The sequence below is a fragment of the Cyprinus carpio genome, chromosome B18, assembly GCF_018340385.1.
Source record: "Cyprinus carpio isolate SPL01 chromosome B18, ASM1834038v1, whole genome shotgun sequence".
Classification (NCBI taxonomy): Eukaryota; Metazoa; Chordata; class Actinopteri; order Cypriniformes; family Cyprinidae; genus Cyprinus; species Cyprinus carpio.
Genome location: NC_056614.1, coordinates 12,148,828 through 12,167,926, shown reverse-complemented (window position 1 = coordinate 12,167,926; position 19,099 = coordinate 12,148,828). Strand labels below are relative to the sequence as shown.

General features: G+C 35.3%; 2 protein-coding genes across 2 annotated transcripts; both read left to right on the top strand.

Annotated features, from left to right (window-relative positions):
- Positions 1–9,498: 9,498 nt before the first annotated feature.
- On the top strand, positions 9,499–14,011 carry LOC122140397 (scavenger receptor cysteine-rich type 1 protein M130-like). Its single transcript, XM_042743847.1, has 2 exons — positions 9,499–10,046; positions 13,474–14,011. The coding sequence occupies exons 1-2, from the start codon at positions 9,704–9,706 to the stop codon at positions 13,830–13,832; spliced, it is 702 nt and encodes a 233-aa protein (XP_042599781.1). The 5' UTR covers positions 9,499–9,703; the 3' UTR covers positions 13,833–14,011.
- Positions 13,853–16,925, top strand: LOC109113018 (scavenger receptor cysteine-rich type 1 protein M130-like). The gene is made up of 10 exons (XM_042743610.1): positions 13,853–13,859; positions 14,017–14,094; positions 14,293–14,607; positions 14,711–14,896; positions 14,995–15,078; positions 15,576–15,638; positions 15,809–15,865; positions 15,991–16,068; positions 16,641–16,703; positions 16,860–16,925. Exons 1-10 carry the CDS (start codon positions 13,853–13,855, stop codon positions 16,907–16,909), a joined length of 981 nt encoding a protein of 326 aa, XP_042599544.1. The 3' UTR covers positions 16,910–16,925.
- The last annotated feature ends 2,174 nt before the right edge of the window (positions 16,926–19,099 follow it).

Here is a 19,099-nt window from a genome sequence, read left to right as displayed (position 1 = left end):
TTCAAAACTTTATCTTGTGTGAAGTGTTCTTGTATTAAAACAGCCTTTGTCGTGTATCCTGGATGCTCATGCGAGTCTGTGAAATTAGGCACTTTAAATAAAAAAAAAAAACAATTTAAATTACGCTTTGAAATGATTCCCTAAAGACTAAAAATCAGTCTGGCAGTATTTTCTGATCATATGTTCACCACAGAGGTCAAATGAGCATTGTGAAGCTATATTTATATTTATAATAATCATTTATATTTAATTTGTGTTTCAGGGCAGTTCATGAAGACAGATAGATTTTGTGCCGACCAGGACAGTTCCTCCTACCACACCAGACTTTTTATGTATATGGATGCCTGACCACTAGCACTGGACATTTACAACATTTTGGCGCCAGGGATCCCTTGCAGAGAAGATTTTTCAAAGACACCCTCAGAATTACAACAGATTTTAAGGCTTAAAATTATTGTGGGTGGGAGTATAATGAACATAATACTAATTTTCAACATTACAATAAAAAAACACACAAAAATAATCCCCATATAATAATAATACATTTGTTTAATAATACAGCACAATATAGGGCTAAGTTGCACCAGGTCAGGAAAAAACACATAAGTTGCATCCGTATATAAGACACATTTTACTATTAATTTCAGAAATAATTTAAATACTGATAAATAAAACAAACATTAAGAAACTTAAAAACTATAAACACTGTAAAGATTTTATTTTCCCTCACTTCAAATCATTTCAATTGAATATTATTCAAAATAGAATAAAAATAAAAATATTTAGGCCTATGTATAAAATAAAAAAAAATTCTAGTACCATTATTTACAAGCAGTATATCTTTTGTTAATTAAAAACCAAAAACAAAAAAAAAAAAAAAAAAAAAAAAAAAAAAAAAAAAAAAAAAAAAAAAAAAAAGCACTTGCTATCTCAGTTTCTGTGAACCTCATTCTGAAATGTAGAAAACACAGTGGTACAGACAGGCTTGTCACACAGACATGAGAACTATACTTATAGAAACCTGTAAGTGCCCGCTTTTATGTGTTTACGTTTTGCTTAGAATAATTCAGCACATCTCAGAAGATTAAAAAACAAGACGTGTAGTCTGGAAAATATGGTATAAATTATTTTGTTGACCCCTTTGCTTTGGTCCTGAACCCCAGATTGAAAACCCTTTTTTTATTATTATTATTGTGCATGCAGATAATATTTGGGCACATGAACACTTGACTATTGCATGAATAAAGAATACCATCTTTAAGAATTTTATGCTAATTGCAGTTTAAATAAAAATGAAAAAGCTTAAAAAGTTAAACTCCAATAGGTGAACATAATGTGTGGACCCAACTAAACTAAATTGTTTGTTGTTAATTGTTATCCACTGTATAATGAGTGACATTTTCTTTTATTTCATGGTTTTTGTGTGAACACACTGTTTCTTTAAGTTTATTTACAAGTACAAAAAGAAATTGCATTGAAATAAACATGATATTTAATTGAATGCAGCCTTAAGAGTGTTTATTTTGTTCAGAAACAGTATAAATGACGCCCAAATGAGACTTTATAAGACGTTGAAAATAAGTCCAGAAATGACCACATCTGAACGCAATTTTAACCTTCTATAGACGTCCTGTAGACGTCGATATTGGACGTCCAAAAGAAGTCATAAAAACTTTCATTCTGGCGCTTCAGGGGACGTCATTTCAACGTCCGACAAAGACGTTGAAAAGACGTCGATTTGGACGTATGCTCAGTGGGTATATATACCAGACGACCAGATGAAATAGAAACAAACTCAGGAACACACTAGCCTAAACATAAAACATCTTCATAACATCAACATGAGACCAAAAACTGAAGAATCCTACCTGGTCTCATGGCATAAACGTACCTGTGTGCACATTTTAGCGAGACGCGAAATACGTACCAATAAGTAGCCTACGTATCACTGCAGTTTCCAAAAGAAATTAACACTAGAGGCGGTAAAACTCCGACACCTTTTATTCCTTTTCACACAAATTTACAGAGTTTCAATTAATAGAGCGTAATTTTCTCAGAATTACTTGAAGAATATCATGTTGTGACTTCAAAACAATATTAATATGCTGGGAGATCTGAAAACGGATGCTTTTGAACATTAACATCACACATATCCAGCTTCATATCTACGGGTTTTCAGAGGCGGAAGGTTTGTTCGGTAGCTCACGGAGTTCGAAGGTGAGGAGCTCTGGTTCGAATCCCATGTAACCACGGTTCGACAAAGCAGTACAAATCTGTATAAGTTAGTTGAAACGACATCAGCAAATGCGTTTTTATATCAGTTTTGCATTTGTTAACACTATCGGGTAGGTTTAGGGTTGGGTTTGATGTAGGGCATAACTTTTAGCGACGGTCCCCCGATATTTGAATTCTGAACCGACGCAATACATACCAGAAGCAACATAATAAAAACAACAATAACTAAATAAAAAAACGCAATCAAAAACTTACCAAACCTCACTTATAAAACCACTGTTTTAGCGCCACTCAGTGGGCATTTCTCTTTGAAACTGTTGCGAAACGTGCAGTGAGGTACGTAAAAACGGTCTTGCAGAAACGTACCCAGAGGCAGGCGCGCTGGAAGCTGTTTCATGCGGGGGGGGGCTGAGGGCTGGGTTGGAAAATAGTGACGTCCATGTTGTGACTGACGACATGAAATTTCTCTACTAGTCTTCTCCCCTGGCGTGATTGTTACTGTTTTATACACACAAAATGTACTTGATGTACTTGTACTTTGATGTTTTAATAAAATAAATAAATAAAAAAATAATAAAAAAAAAATCTCTGTACTGTTTAGGCTATGTGTTGTAGCCATTAAAGAAAACGGTTTTCATATTTGTTTAAATATTATAGGCTAATGTAATTTTTTTATTTATTTAATCAATGTTTATTATGAAAGTGAGCATGCAGCATGAGAAAGATATGATACATCATGCGCAATAGCCTATGAGACATGGAGTGGGTAAGACATGATTTTGACCACTTTATTGAGTTTTGTTTTGTAGAAAGACTCTGTTTAAAAGATTTTCGTTTTGTATAAATTGTATCTAATTTTGATCAATTTTTATCAACCCATTGCCTGTATTTAATAAAACAAGCAAAATATATTAGCAGACAATGTAATAAGGTGCCGGCACATCACTTGTATTGCACGTGAACTGGACGGAAGCATTCCTGAGGAGGCTAGGTTAGTCTTTTATCAACGAAATATTAAAATAATTAATCATTAGTTTATATCTTATACACTATATCTTAATCTCACATTAAAGACATTGTTATGTCTGTTTTTTATTTTTTAATTTTTTTCACGTTTTTAAGTACAATATTAGGTTAGTCCACAGCCCCCCACCAGGGGGGGCTGATGCTATGACGGGGGGGGGGGGCTGCAGCCCCCGCAGCACCCCCCTTCCCGCGCCATTGCCCAGAGGTACCTATTTTTATGAGACTGGGTTCTGAGGGCTGATATATACTTGCAGGGAGTAATCAAGATAACAGAAGTGGGAGCTAATCAGGTCCGTGTATCTTTTGGTCATTGGATTTTTTGTTTAATATTGAAAGTAGAAAAATGAGAAACGGCTCCTTTTTCGTTTTTAAATTTTTTGCAAAAAACCGAAAAAAAAACAATTTGGCTTAATTTGTAGTTTTTCTTTCAGGTGTTGAAAAATGAATAAACAGCTTGAATATTCGATTTCTACACGTGGGTGGGAATTAAACGCCCCTTTCTGCTGATTGGTCAGACAAAAAAAAAAAAAAAAAAAAAAGATCAAACTGTCATCAGTTCTTCTGCAGTTCTTCGCGGCAGAATACTAGTCCTCTGCTGCTGCTGGGGGGGATTTCATAGCCTACCATATTTTCCTAACTGTAAAGTCACTTTTTATCATGATATATACTGTGATTTATTCTAAAATGACTTAAATAATGCATTTAACGTCAAATAACCTTAATGTAGACTTTTAAAAATAGGCGCATCAAGCAGCCTACTACTAGCTGTGTATTGGTTCATGTTTTGCGCTAAAGCAGTGCATTCTGTTGTTTTCTTTATTTTTCAACGGGACGACATTTTGTAGTCATTTTGAATGTACACAAATAAAAATATGCATTTAACCAAATGACTATAAATGACAACTTATTAAATTATTTCCCCTCTTCAGGAACAAATCCAGGTGAGAATCAACTAATTCTCAATATTAATTAAATAAACTGTTTAGATTGCTGCATATTTCCTGTGCACTTCAATACTTTCTGTTTTATTTAACTAGGATAACTAGTCAGATGTCTTTCTAAAGGCTTATTAGGTCTACCTTCTTTTTTCCGAAACACACACACAAAAATGTCCTGCTTGCACTTACCCATTTAATGGCAGAGAACGGTGACTTTCACTTTTCATTCTTTAAGCGGATGCAAATCTGTCATAAAATAATATGCATCTCGTGGCGTATGCTATATTCCAAACGTTCTGAAGGTATACAGTAAGGTTTGGTGAGAAACAAACCAAATGGCAATTAATTACATTTATGTAAATCTTGTGTTACATTCCTGTATGCGAGTGCACAAGTGTCAGACTAAATCAGACTACAGTTACTTTTTTATAGATTACATATTATTCACACAATAGAAATAAATGATTCATCGTTTATTGATTCTCTCTAATTCCTCTTTTTAATTTTTTTTTTTTTTTTTTTTTTTTTTTTAAATGTTCCTTTCTAAAATAGTCTACCGCTTATATACACTCAGAAAGTCTTCCAGTTTGTGGACATTCACACAGTTATCAGTCATTAATCCGGTGGCTATACAGCATTTGACCAATGGGTTTACAAAAATAATTTCAGGTTTAAGAAGTGTTTCAACATTGCATCAACTACTGATGAACGCATTATTTTTTTTATTTAAATGACCACTCAGTAGGTTAACCATGTATTATTATGTATTATTGAAAGGCTTTTGTCTTTCAAACTCGTTAAAATGCACAAATTCTCATTATTTCTTATTTGCAGACATTCTCAAACTCTTTGTCCTCTGAACCTCTTTTACCTAACATATTTACTTTAAAGGGGTGGTCAATCAGCAATTCTGTAAAAGACAATATCTCCCTTGCGTAAAACTTTGAGCATCGTAACCTTTGCAGAAGTTTTTTATGCTCAAACAGCAACATTACACACTAAAGTCAAAAAAAGTGAAATCATAATCAGTGATCCTTTAAAGTACCCTCTGACATAGAACAACAAACAAATATAAAAAAAAAATAAATCAAAAAATAAAATAAATCATATGATTTATTTTCATTTGAAATTATGTTAATTTTACATTTTTATGATTTAATTACTTTTCAGCCTTTCATTAAACTCTACCCCCAACATTATATTATACGTAATATAATGTTAAATGCACTTCATGTTGTTAATTACAATGAAAGGAATATATTTTCTCACTAATTGTATTTTTACATCATTATGGTACAATATTATCCTGTTTAAATCAGTGTGATAAACCAGTTAGGTCAAAAGTAATCAAAAAGTAATCTAACTATATTACCTAAAACGTGAAATGTAGTGGATTAGTTACTGACTACATTTTTTGTCATGTAATTTGGAATCAGTAACGGATTACAATTAGTAAGTAATCTACCCAGCTCTGAATATACCCAAGTCAAAGCATTACTCTTTCCTTTTTGTATTAGTGTTTAAAATATTTATTTTGAAATAATTAATAATATTTATAATAATAATAATTAATTACTTAATTAAACAAACAAACTTACTGGGGGACCAGGGTAGGATATAGCCTGCCCTGGCATGCCCAGCTGATGCAAAGCATAGAATTTATATCTTCACAGAAGAAAGCCCTAGGCTCTGCCACAGAACAGGTTGTGTCGAGCCATTCATTTGTCTGGTTGTTTGATGAGAAAAAGATTAAATGTAGTTGCAATAAAAAAGTTTAAGAATCTGTACAACTGCTGCTGCAGCAGAGGACTAGTATTCTGCCGCGCGGAACTGCAGAAGGACTGATGACAGCATGGTTTGATATTTTTTTTTTTTGTCTGACCAATCAGCAGAAAGGGGAGTTTAATTCCCGCCCAAGTGAAAAAAAAAATTAAGCCGAATTCTTGTTTTTCGTTTTTTGCAAAAAATTAAAAAAACTAAAAATTAAGCCGAATTCTTGTTTTTCGTTTTTTGCAAAAAATTAAAAAACGAAAAAGGAGCTGTTTTTCATTTTTCTACTTACAAAATTAAACAAAAAATCAAATGACCAAAAGATACACGGACCCTAAACTGAGTACTCACTTTGTTTCTTAAAACACTTTAAGTGCACTTAAAAATGTGCTTTGTAATATTGTGGATTTAAGTTTTACTTAAACTTACATTTTAAATCACTTTGTTTTTGTCGTGCTTTAAAGAGGTAGTTATGTTAATGTATTGATTAATATACTAAAGCATATGTAAAATAATTGACTTTCATTTCAACTGAAGTGTGCTGTCCAAAATTACATGTTAATGTATTTTAAAAGTGTTTATAATATATACTGTGTGCATTGTATACTGTGTATTTTTCTTCTAAACTTCATTACAACTTTATTTTTTTATTGGATTGTACTAAAAATGTGTTAATACACTGGTAATTTAAATTTAACAGATTAAATGTTTTAAAATTCTTTCAAAATTTAGTCCCATTAAAAATCATTAAAACAAAATTAATTTAAATTCTGTTAATTCTGTCTTGAGATATCTCTACATATCAAGAGTTAAAAAATAGTTTTTTTATTTTTTTCTGTATAAAAGTTTATGATGAGAACCAAATAAAACACAAGAAATATCACTTCTAATGTATTTACGTCATTCTGTGTCTCATATTATAGAAGCAGACAAAGAGTAAAATGATGTGCTGTGAAATGAAAAAAATAAATAAAAAAATTGTAGCTATAATGCATCTGTAAACAAAGAAATTTACAGTTTCTGTCCAGAAAAAATATTCAACAGTAAGAATCTCCCTCATGTGGAGACATAAGGACTAAACTCTTGTCTGCTCCTCTTTACAATAAGAAGTGTTTTGCTGCCATCTGCTGGATGAATTACACATTACCGTGTTAAACAAACATCTACATCTACAAATGTATTTGATTTAATATCCGATTAATATTTCTCTGGAATAGAAACCAATGTTAATTAACAAATCTTGTCTGAATAGACCTCTGTTTGTGTACACAAACAGTCCAATTCATTTTATAACATTATTAAAGTAAAAAAGTTAATTGTGCATTTGTTGGTATAACATTGTAGTAAAATTCCCTTAATGTTATGCACATTATCCCCGAAATAACTTTAAATGATCAGTTCAGTTAAATTTATAAATTTTAAGCAAATACCAACTTTCTTTCTGTGTGAAGTAAAGTTTTAGTAAGTGTCTGAAGTGAGCAGTCAGTGATCAGAGCTTGTATCTGCTGTGTTCAGGTTCAGGTTTGATGCTGAATATAAGCTGCAGTGTTTCTGTATCAATCTGCTTTAAGTTTAGTGTGACTTTATCTCCACACTGACTTCTGACTGACACGAGTCTTTCCTCAGTGAAGTGTCACTTCACGCTGGAGGAGGAGTCCCGCTCATCAGCGCTCACACTTTATTGATATATATGGAGAAAATCAAAATGCTGCTCTCTGATTTGTCACTGATTGTGTTTGATGATTTCCTCTGTTGTGTCTAATAAGGTAACAGTGAGTGTCATTGGCAGCTGTGAGTCTCTCTCTCTCTTTAGAGGGGTGACAGGAGCCAGTTTCTTCAGTGTGTTTGAGGAGCAGACGAGAAACTTGTGCTGAGTTCTGAGTTGATGAAGTAGTGTGTGTCGAGCTGAAGGAGAAGATGGAGAACTGTGTGATGCTGATGATTCTGTGTTATATGGTAAAACTCATCACCTCTGGTAGGTACATACTGAGGGTCAATAGGGTACCTATTCTTTAAAATGTGCTGAAATAATTTACATGTAATGTTACACTTTACTACATATTACAGTATGTTTGGTATGTTCACTAATTGTCTCTCTCTCATGTGTAGACAGTGTGAGTGTGAGGTTGGTGGATGGCGATAATCCCTGTGCTGGTCGAGTGGAGGTTTATAATGATGGTCAGTGGGGAACAGTGTGTGATTATTACTGGGATATTGCTGATGCTGCAGTGGTGTGTAGAGAGCTGGGCTGTGGGACAGCTGGAAAAGCAATATATAAAGCTCACTTTGGACAAGGATCAGGACCAATTTCAATGGGTTATGTACATTGTAGTGGATCAGAGACTGCACTAAAAGACTGCCGTTCCAACAGGCAGTATACACAGAAGTACTGTAAACATGATCACGATGCTGGTGTCATCTGTTCAGGTAAGCTGCTCCAAACCATTTAAAAATTCTTACTCAAGCAATAAAATACTTGACATGCTGGAGTGGACAAACTGCATCAATTTCAATCCTATGAAATAGGCAATCTGTTTAATTATTTTGTTCAAAATAATATATTAATCCTTATTCCTTATTCTCTATGAAGAGAATTACCATTCAATTTGTCATGTCTGCTGTTTTATTCAGACTTTCTGATTTGACAATCTTATTTTAAGTGAAATTAATGAAACACAAAATGTCAAAATTAAATGACAGTTTTCTCTAGTGTTACAGGTGAGTAGAGATGTTTACTTAATTAGACTCAGAGCAAAGACTTCGACTTGTAGACGGGCTTCACCTGTGCTCTGGGAGAGTGGAGATGTTTCGCACTGAAGGATGGGGTTCAGTGTGTGACGCTGTCTTTGACCAGCAGGATGCAGGGGTTGTGTGTAGACAGCTGGACTGTGGGGCTCCTGTACAGGTGCTGGGAGCAGCTGCTTTTGGAAAAGGAAAAGGCCGTGTTTGGTCAGAAGAGATTCAGTGCAGAGGAAGTGAATCTCAGATAGACGTCTGTTCACGATCATCTTCACAGAAGCACAGCTGTTCTCATGACAATGACGTGGGAGTGATCTGTTCTGGTTGAGTATTAACATTTGGCATCTCTTTAGATGAATTACATACTTATGTAATATACTGCTGTTGTATTGCTCAGGTATCTTGACACCAGTTTCACACTGTTTAAATAAGCTATCACTTGTTTGTTTTGTTTGTCCAGGTTACACTGATCTCAGACTGGTAAACAGTTCAGACTCTTGTTCTGGAAGAGTGGAGCTTCAGTATCTCGGTAAATGGGGCACAGTGTGTGATGCATGCTGGGATATGAGAGCTGCCAGTGTCCTCTGTAGACAGCTGAATTGTGGGATTGCTGTGTCTGTTGTGGGATCAGACAGGTTTGGAGAAGGAAGTGTTAAAATCTGGGCTGATGTGTTTGATTGTGACAGGAATGAAACAAAACTCTCAGAATGTTCCATCTCTTCATGGAGTCGAGCCGAATGTTCTCACAGACGAGATGTTGGAGTCATCTGCTCTGGTGAGCACATTCACACTGTAGTTTCAGACTAAAATGACACCTTTTAATAAATGTAGTATATTTTACTTAAACAATGAATGACAAATAAATATTATCTCCAAAGAGTGAAGCTCATCTATTGAACTGCAGTTCTCAACAAACTCTCAATGAGTTTTTGTTTGAATCAACATCTGGGCAGATCCTTTAGTTGTTAGTGATCAGTAATGTGCATGTACAATCAATGTTTTTCTTTCTCTGGATAGAAGGTCGCGGGTCCATCAGGCTGGTGGGTTCTGGGGGAGACTGTGCAGGGAGGCTGGAGGTTTTTCACAGCGGCTCATGGGGGACAGTGTGTGATGACTCCTGGGATATTAAAGATGCCCATGTGGTGTGCAGACAGCTGAAGTGTGGAGTGGCCCTCAGTAACCAGCAGGTACCAGCCTGGTTTGGTCCTGGTTCTGGACCCATATGGCTGGATGAGGTGGAGTGTGAGGGGAATGAGACCTCCCTGTGGAGCTGCTCTTCTCCAGGCTGGGGAAAACATGACTGTCAACACAAGGAGGATGTAGGAGTCGTGTGCTCAGGTAAACATGCTGAATGCTGATATGGCTATAAAACATTTTTAAGGGGTCATATAATGTTGCTAAAATGTCTGCATTTGTGATCGGAGAAACAACAAACAACACTCTACTATATTTAAAACTCACGTTTGAATATTCAGTTACAAATTCTTTAAATATGAAAATGTACTTACAGGCTGTAAGTCAGAACAGACGGCATTGTAGGCTACTCTTCCAGGTTCAGGTAACAGTCCTCTGTAAAATGCGTTGCACACACACAAATATTTGGTTTGAACTGTTCTGGAACAATGTTGTAAATACAACTTAATCGCTGATTTCTAGTTGTGTCCTCTTTTGGAAGGCTAAACAAAGTATTTTCATTTTCACAATGAAACACACAGCATCTCCACAACATGGTGATGTTTTGCGGTCAGCAAAAATATTACAGTGAGAATCAAAGTTACGCCTACTTTCTTTGTTTTGAACATTTGGGCGGCATTATGCAGTTCTTCCCATACAGTGATGTAAACAAGTGGGGGCGTGTTTAAACAAGGCGTTTTAGGAGGGTGTGGATGAGTTTTAACTTTTATAAAGAATATCTCTTTGGGTTAGAGACTTTAGTCTTTTAGGTCACCAGGTAATAGGCTACTAATCCCGTGCGAATAGGGCTTTAGCCTATGTTAACGAGTTGAAGCCCACTTCAACTTTTAGAACATTTTATTAACTGTGAGGAATAAAAGTGTGGATGCCACAGACGTTTTTGCAGAGTAGGTGGTGGAATATCCAGAAATTTTGAATTTTCACAAAGAATTAATTTAATGAATTGGTTCACAAAAATACAGCGATCTGATCATTAAATTGCTTGAAAAACACATTATTGTAAGACATAATTTGTGTTTCGCTATAAAACTGATTTTGAAAACTGAGAATTATATTAAAAGTAGGCCTACCAAAAGCACAAAGCTTATTGCTATTGGGTGGCTGGCGCACTACAAATAATGAATGCAATGGAAGGAGAAGGGTCTGGCTGCAGACTTGCACTTGCATTGTCAGACTTGCACTCTCGGACACTTGCGCTTCCACTAGTGACATCCATCTTTTTTATTTTGTTCTATTTATTGATTACTTTTTGTTTGAATCTCTCATCATTTTACAACAGCAGCAAGGTGGTGAAGACAAGAAAAAAGAAACAAAATTACGAAGTCACTTGCAATCGTCACTTGCACTCTCAGCTACCTGCGACATCACTTGCAATCGACACAAATCATATGTGTTGCCAGTGGAGACAAGACGCTGTGGTGATTAAACGATTAAAACTAATTTAGTACCGTAACGTACAGGGTCCTGCAAGAAAAAGACAAGACCCGCAAATCCGCGGCCACAGAACAGCAGAATATGAATGCAGTGCGCAGTCTCTCCTTAAGCGTTTCATTTCCTCCCGTAGAAAATCATTATAAACAAAACACAAGAGCTGTAGACAGTTATTCTATATGGAAAAACGCTTAATGCGTAACTTTGCATGTTGCATTTATTCTGGGCTCACCTGCTTGCCTGTACATATTGTTTATGTATATTTTAATAATGAAGAGGAGCATATTGAGTTTCTTCTTTATCTTCTTAGTCTATTATTATGCCACATTATGCCATGTTTTGCGCATGTTTTGCCATGTTTTATACATTATTCATTATATTAATAAACTATATTGAATTTGATATTTGAATAGCATCTTAATACATTAAGCCATATTAAGTGTTTGTTTTTTTTCCTACGGGAGGAAAACGCTTAATGAGAGACTTTGCGCATTGCATTCATATTCTGCTGTTTTGTGGCCACGGATTTGCGGGTCTTGTTTTTTTTTCTTGCAGGACCCTGTACGTGACGGTACTAAATTAGTTTTAATCGTTTAATCACCACAGCGTCTTGTCTCCATTGGCAACACGCACGATTTCTGTTGATTGCAAGTGACGTCGCAGGTAGCTGAGAGTGCAAGTGGCGATTGCAAATGACTTCGTAATTTAGTTTTCTGCTGTTGTAAAATGTTGAGAGATTTAAACAAAAAATAATAAATAAATAGAACAAAATATAAAATAAAGACTGCAAGTAATGTCACTACCGGAAGTGCAAGTGTCTGAGAGTGCAAGTCTGAGAATGCAAGTCTGAGAGTGCAAGTGCAAGTCTGCAGCCAGACCCTTTTGAATGGAAGACATGAAATATTATTTTCAAGCATACTGTCCCCGCGAGTATGACACAAGATATGATTTCTGCTAATAATCCCACATATATTGTACTGTATTTAAAAAAGCGTTAAATACAGCACAAAGGAATGTCGATTGGGTCTGTGAGCTGACGTTAAGATAAAAAGTTGTTCCTGTTCAGTATGTTATAAATATCATATTCTTGATATTAAGCTGTTTCCGCGAGTCCTTAAAATTGACTCTTCCTCATCCCAGTAAAATGGTGCGGCCGCTTGGACGCAACAATATTCAAATCAATTCCGGTGGCCTGGCAACTTCTTGGTGCTCTCAATCCGTGCCATTTGCATGCACAAGAAAGACTATAGCCTACTCTCAAAATATTATAACTTTAATTTCTACGATTTAAATTCTCAAAACATTTAAATTTTATTCTCAAAACATTTCCACTTTATTCTCATAATATTTAAACTTTATTCTCATAATTTCGACTTTATTCTCGAAATATTATGACTTTAATCTCGTAATCTTATATTTAAAAAAAAAAGATTTATCGTGGCACTAAAATGACTCTTATGTTTGAACAAATGGTATGAATGAATGACTCATAAAGACAGTTGGCAGTTGAGCATCATTCCAGTAAAGAATAAAAAAAAAAACCTTAAAGGAATAGTTCATCAATAGGTCATCATTTACTCACCCTCGTGTTGTTTCACACCTGAATGACTTAAAGAAGGTATTTTGAAAGCTGTTGGTAACAAAGCAGAACTGGTTGCCAGTGACTTTCATTTTTTATGAACAAAAAATCCTGAGATGTTTCTCAAATCATCTTCCTTTATGTTCCATAGTTTATGTTAGGCTGTTGTAGCATAAATGTTTATGTGTAATAAATGCTATGTTGAATCAAATAAAATATTTATTTCTAAAGCTAATATTTTATGTCTACTTGATACTTTTCTCACTTAACACAATAATAGATTTATATTATCTTTTGCGGCTATTTTCAAAGTCAAATTTAGTTTATTTAATTTTTTTTTTTTCTAAAATTAATAGCGATTAATCCCACCTAAAGTTAAGGTTTTCCAAAATACTTTTATATTGCAATACTTTCACATTCAATCTTCAAATTAATGTAGAAACAACAAAGACAATATATTTGTAATATTTGTTTAGTGACATCTTTTATTACATATCCATACTGCCCAGATTTTTTAATTTTGGTATTTTAAAATGACATTTTCTTTTAATTTCCATCTAGAGTTTAAAGAGATCAGGTTAACTGAGGGCTGTGAAGGGAATGTGGAGGTTTTCTACAATGGATCCTGGGGTAATGTGTGCTGGAACCAGATGGACAGAGACACAGTGAGTCTGATCTGTCAAGAGCTGAACTGTGGAAGATCTGGTGATTTGTCTGCTTCTACAGCAAGAGTGGAATCAGCTCCTAACTGGCTGGATAAAGTTACATGTCGACCACATGACTCAAATCTGTGGCAGTGTCCATCTTCACCCTGGGGACAAAATAACTGTAATAATAAGGATGAAGTGGCCAAAATCACCTGCTCAAGTGAGATGATATTTAAATTATGTAAAATTGTCTTAGTAGTCATGTTTCTTTAAACACAATGTTTATATCTAATATGGTGAGTAAACTAATGTTTATGAAAAACTAACCTGAGCTGATGGAAAGGGCCTAAAAATGATTTATGAGGCTTAAATTATGTTTTCACATTGATATGTTTCACTGTGAGATGTTACAGTTTGTGTCTTGTATCTTAATATTCTCTTTATCTTTTAATCTCAGAGGAGGAGAATCATGAGTCTTCTCGGAGTCATCTGACCTGTTTTATCTCACCATCTCCTCAACAGAAACAGTGTTCAAGTAAGTTTTTGAAAAAAAATTTGGTACATTTTAGTTATTTAAACCTTATTTTTATATTTTTTTGTTTTAAATATGTGTATTCAAAGAAGACCAAGAAGTCTAATCATGCATTTAAAGCCATCTTGGTTTAGTTTCAATGTGCTTTGTTATAAATGATGTGTTGAAGCTGCTTAGTGCTGGTTGATGTGTGTGTTTTAGATCATGTTCCTCTCAGACTGAGTGAAGGGGAGAGCCGGTGCTCTGGGAGGCTGGAGGTGTATCATAACGCTGTGTGGGGCTCAGTCTGTGATGATCAGTGGGACATCAGCGATGCTCAGGTGGTCTGCAGGCAGCTGGGTTGTGGAGCAGCACTGAGCGCTGATGGGAATTCAACCTTTGGTGCTGATGAAGGTGTTGTGTGGATGAACAAAGGTGAATGCAGAGGGAATGAGATTCACCTGTGGGACTGTCCTCTCTCCCTGAATAACCACACTGACTGCTCCCACAAGAAACATGTTAGACTCAACTGTACAGGTCAAAGCAAACTTTTTGAATAATTTTCTAACAGTGCTAATAATATTTGTGTCATTTGCAGTCATTTGCATGATTGTTAATGTGTTTATGTCTGTTCTACCAGATTTGTCAGTGTCCACTACTCCTGCCACAACAACATCAGTTTCTCCTCCAGTGCGCTCAACATCAGTCTCTCCTCCACAAACTCACTCCGTCCCCCCAGTGCTTGTGATTGTTCTGGGAGTTGTGCTCTTCCTGCTCTTAATCCCACTGCTTATACTGATTCAGCAGAACAGAGTGATGAGGAGAGGTAGAAGAGATCCAGAGACTGTCATATTGTGTCTTATTCAGTGTGTGATCAGTCATGTGTTGTGAACTGACAGCAGGTTTGTCTGTCTACACTCACAGCTCTCTCTAAGAGGAGACACAGGACGACGACAGCGGCTGCTTATGAAGAGATTCATTTAAGACACAATCACTTCACTCAGAGGGGTGAGACATGAGCCATCAATCTCATTTAATAGCATTAATAAGAGTCTGTCAGACAGTTGATGTTCATCTATTATTAGTCCTGTTAAACCTCCTGCTTCAAACCACAGAATTCCTGACAGAAAACCACAGAGCTGCAGGTGCATGTTTATTTGTGTGTGTGTGTGAGTGTGTGTAAGTCAGTGTCTCTTCCTGTGTATATTTTTAGAGGGTCGTAAGCAGGGGCTCATATGCTTGTACAGTAGGTGCAGGGGTGTGTGTGTCTCTTCCTGTGTATATTTCTGGAAGGCAGTGAGGAATGGGTCCATGTGTGTTTGCTAATAGGCCTAAACTCCATGGGATTTATGTGTTGAATGCTTTAAATAATAGTAAGTAATTGTGTTAAGTAATAAAGTAATTTGTTGTGTTGTCACTATCACGATGCTTTATGATTCAAAGGAAATGAGGATTCAGTCTGTTTGAATGATGAACATGTTTCTGACTGCTCTGCTTTTCTTTAGCAGGGAGTCTCATCTTTGAAGAACTGCATTCTGGGTATGAAGATGATGATGAGCTTCTCTCAGGTTCGAGAGATGAAGCACACATTCAATCCACATCCTTTTTATGAATTCACCAAAATGAATGAAAAAATAAATAAATAAAATTAGTAGTTCTATTATATATCTGATTGATGATTCTATACTAAAAACTGATGTTTACATACAGTATATTAACAGTCTGCTCTCCTTTTTAGCAAAAGAGTTCAAGACTGCATATTATGATAATGTCACCAACGGCAGTGGCCTAAAAGGTCAGTGACCTTTTCTAATTGATCACATAATTCTTTACCAAATGTTTCAGAAATTCTCAGTCTCTTGATCTTCAACAAGAAGATATTTTGGCTTTTGTATCCAAACATATTGTGTGTTGATGCAGAAGAGATGGTGAAGGAAATCACACCGGGATACTATGATGATGTCATCACTGATGGACTGAAACCAGATCGTGAGACAGGTGTCACTCTCTTACTCTACAACAGCAATAATAATATACTTTTAAATCTAAATATTACAGTATATTTAAAATAAATATTTCACATTTGTGTTGAATGTAATGAATGTGTGTCTGTGATGAATGTGTGAATTTGTAGAAGACACACCTGAGAGCTATGATGATATCATGACGAGCGGACAGAACTCTGATATCAAAAATGGTGTTTTACTTTTTTTAATCAGTTCTTTAAAATAATACTCTAGATACTCAAAAATCAAGAGCATTTCAGAAAATATTTTAAATTAGTGTGTTAATGGGTTTTTTGGCTTATTTAATTTTGACTATTTTTATGTGTATTGAATGCACCAGAGGTTTCTGATGATGTCGTCATTAATAGACCGAGCTTTCAAGAGGTAACAGGTGAGATGCACAGAACTAAATTTTATCTTATTTAATCTTTGCATATTTACATTAGACATGTATTAGACATGCCTTCTGTGTAATCGAGACACTTAAAGGGAAAAGGGATCCTTCAAATGAGATAAAATGCTTTATAAACTGATGTGACATGTTTTTATGTCGTTCTTGATCAGAGGGAGTTCAGGAGGAGTATGATGATGCCATGAGTGTCAGTGAAGATGTGAGAAACCTGTCCGGTAAGTTACCTGTATTATAACCCTTTTGTTCTCATTATATTAACATCTTTATTTAGAATATTTGAATATTTAAAATATTTTCCCATTTTTTGACTTTTAAAATATTCTTCTAATTATACTATTTGACATGGTTTAAGATTTTGTTTTCAATAACAGATTATGATGAGGAGGAGGAGTCCAACAAAGAAGCTATTCATCAAATCTGAACAAAGTATGAGTGACATGTTATTGATTTGTCAAATCTCAGGTTTTTATGATTTTGCATTTGTGAGATGTTTTTGTATTGTTTTTTGGCCTTGTTAATATCAATAAAAAACATTTAAGACAATTTTTTGACAATTTTTTTAAGACAATTTTTTGAGTGTATTGCAGTAAGACGTTACACAACAAAGCACAACCACAGTGACAATCAAAGACATCCTAAGTATAAGCCCAAATGACCATCAGTGATTAAACAGAAAAAACATATTTGCATTTATTTTCGATACATTAAGTACCCTAAATTCTACAAAAGAAACACACAAATCTGTATCAAATATGTGATCAGGTGTGTTTTTAACCAATAGTTAAATATGCATATGGCTTGTCTTCTGGGCATTTTATTTACCAGACTTTAGAAGTGTTGCATTATACAGTAGGTGGCCAACCAGAACGTGCTTTCTACCGCCTTGGGCACCTGTGTATAAGTCCGTAACATCTGTGTATTTCCCAAATCCAAAAAAGCATTTAAAACACTTTCATAGACGGATACTTTTCTGATGTCTGGACTCTACTTGGGATTTAGAAAAACATAAAGAGATGGTTCTTGGTAATGAATACATTCTGTGAGAATTTATATTTCAGGTTTTGACTGCGAATGTAACGTCCTTAATGCTGAAATTGCTCAATAATGAAACTAAAAATGGTTAGGCCTACATTGAAATCTCGGGACAGTTTCTTATTACTGCACTATATTTTTACATTTGTATTGCCAAAACATCTGCAGTATTGCCTCATACAATTAAAACCATGCAAAATTGAAACTAGTACAAAGCAGCATAGCCTATAAATTAAGAACAAAAGTTATTGTCTCTCTGGCAGACGCGCTTCTCTTTCGGCCAGTTTCTGTGTCTCTATCTCAAAGGCGCCTTATCTTTCCTGAGAAAAAAACAAAAACATATTATATTGTATGTAATACTTTGTATGCAACTGCAAAAATTGCAAAAGCCAAACCAAAGGAGGCATTTGTCCTAAAACAGACACTTTTCCTAAACCTGCTCAGCAAGTTTGAAACGCTCATCAGAAACTCTCCATATGAAAGAGCCAGAGATTCACACCTTTATGTCAACCCCCCACGATGAAGCTAACTACCCCCAAACCCAAACCTCCTCCAGCTGGACTGAATTCATTCACACTACTGGTTGCTCAGTGTAAAATGGACATGCTCTATCTAAAATAAAAAAATGGTATAACATAAACCAGTGAACCGCAGAATACACACATCTGTATTAATCATTTTATATACTATTTAAAAAATATGTGTAATTGAAATCACTGACTAGCTTCTACCACTGGACAGATTAACTTGATAAACATTGCGTGACGCGCTCTTCATTCATCTCACTTCGCAATAATAAAAATAACAGTCACCATGCAGATAAATTTTGTGTTTATTATAGTGTTCAAATGCTGATCTTATATAGGCTTAATTTCTTTTTTTATTTATTGCTGCTGCTTTTGATGAATAGCCTACAGCAAAACTAACTTGTAGCACCAATGATAATATCACTGTTTATTTTTCAACCTCACATAAAAATTATTAATTGAACAAATACACATTTTTGCTGTAATAATATACAACTTTTGAAAAGTCATTCCTATATGAACCAAAGCACGATCAAACATTATTGTGTCAGGGTTCTGTCACTTCGGTCTAGTGTTATTCATGGTTTTGTGACAGAGCCCTGACACTCCAGTTATGTCGTTTTCATGTGAGTGTGCTCTTGTATGCATGTCCTGTTTTATGTTGGAGCTTGGTGTTCGGATCCCGGCACTCATGTCTTGAGTTTCGGTTTCGTGTCGGTGTCCGGACACTCGCGCTCCATGCTTTAGCTGCATCCGAAAACTTAGGCAGCTGACTTGCTGCCTCACTGCCATATCAGGCAATGACTTTGCAGGCAGCGTTTTTGCACGAAGGCACCTCGTGAAACTGATTTTGGACAGGCTTCTGAGGCAGATTAATGGTTTAATGAGCTACAGCAAAATATAGAGAGCTTTGATGATAACTAAGTGGATATTTCATTACTGCAATATTAATTTCTCGCTAGAAATGACATCAAAAGTGAAAAACGTTGATCAGAAACATACATTTACACACAAACTGACCACCCACCACAACTTTCAGACGCAACCTTTAT

Coding starts and splice junctions, on each gene's coding strand:
- LOC122140397 (XM_042743847.1), top strand. CDS start 9,704: ATGTTTTTCTTTCTCTGGATAGAAGGTCGCGGGTCCATCAGGCTGGTG. Junction 10,047..13,473: donor TGTAGGAGTCGTGTGCTCAG/GTAAACATGCTG, acceptor ATTTCCATCTAG/AGTTTAAAGAGATCAGGTTA.
- LOC109113018 (XM_042743610.1), top strand. Junction 14,608..14,710: donor TGTTAGACTCAACTGTACAG/GTCAAAGCAAAC, acceptor CTGTTCTACCAG/ATTTGTCAGTGTCCACTACT. Junction 16,069..16,640: donor GAAACCAGATCGTGAGACAG/GTGTCACTCTCT, acceptor GTTCTTGATCAG/AGGGAGTTCAGGAGGAGTAT.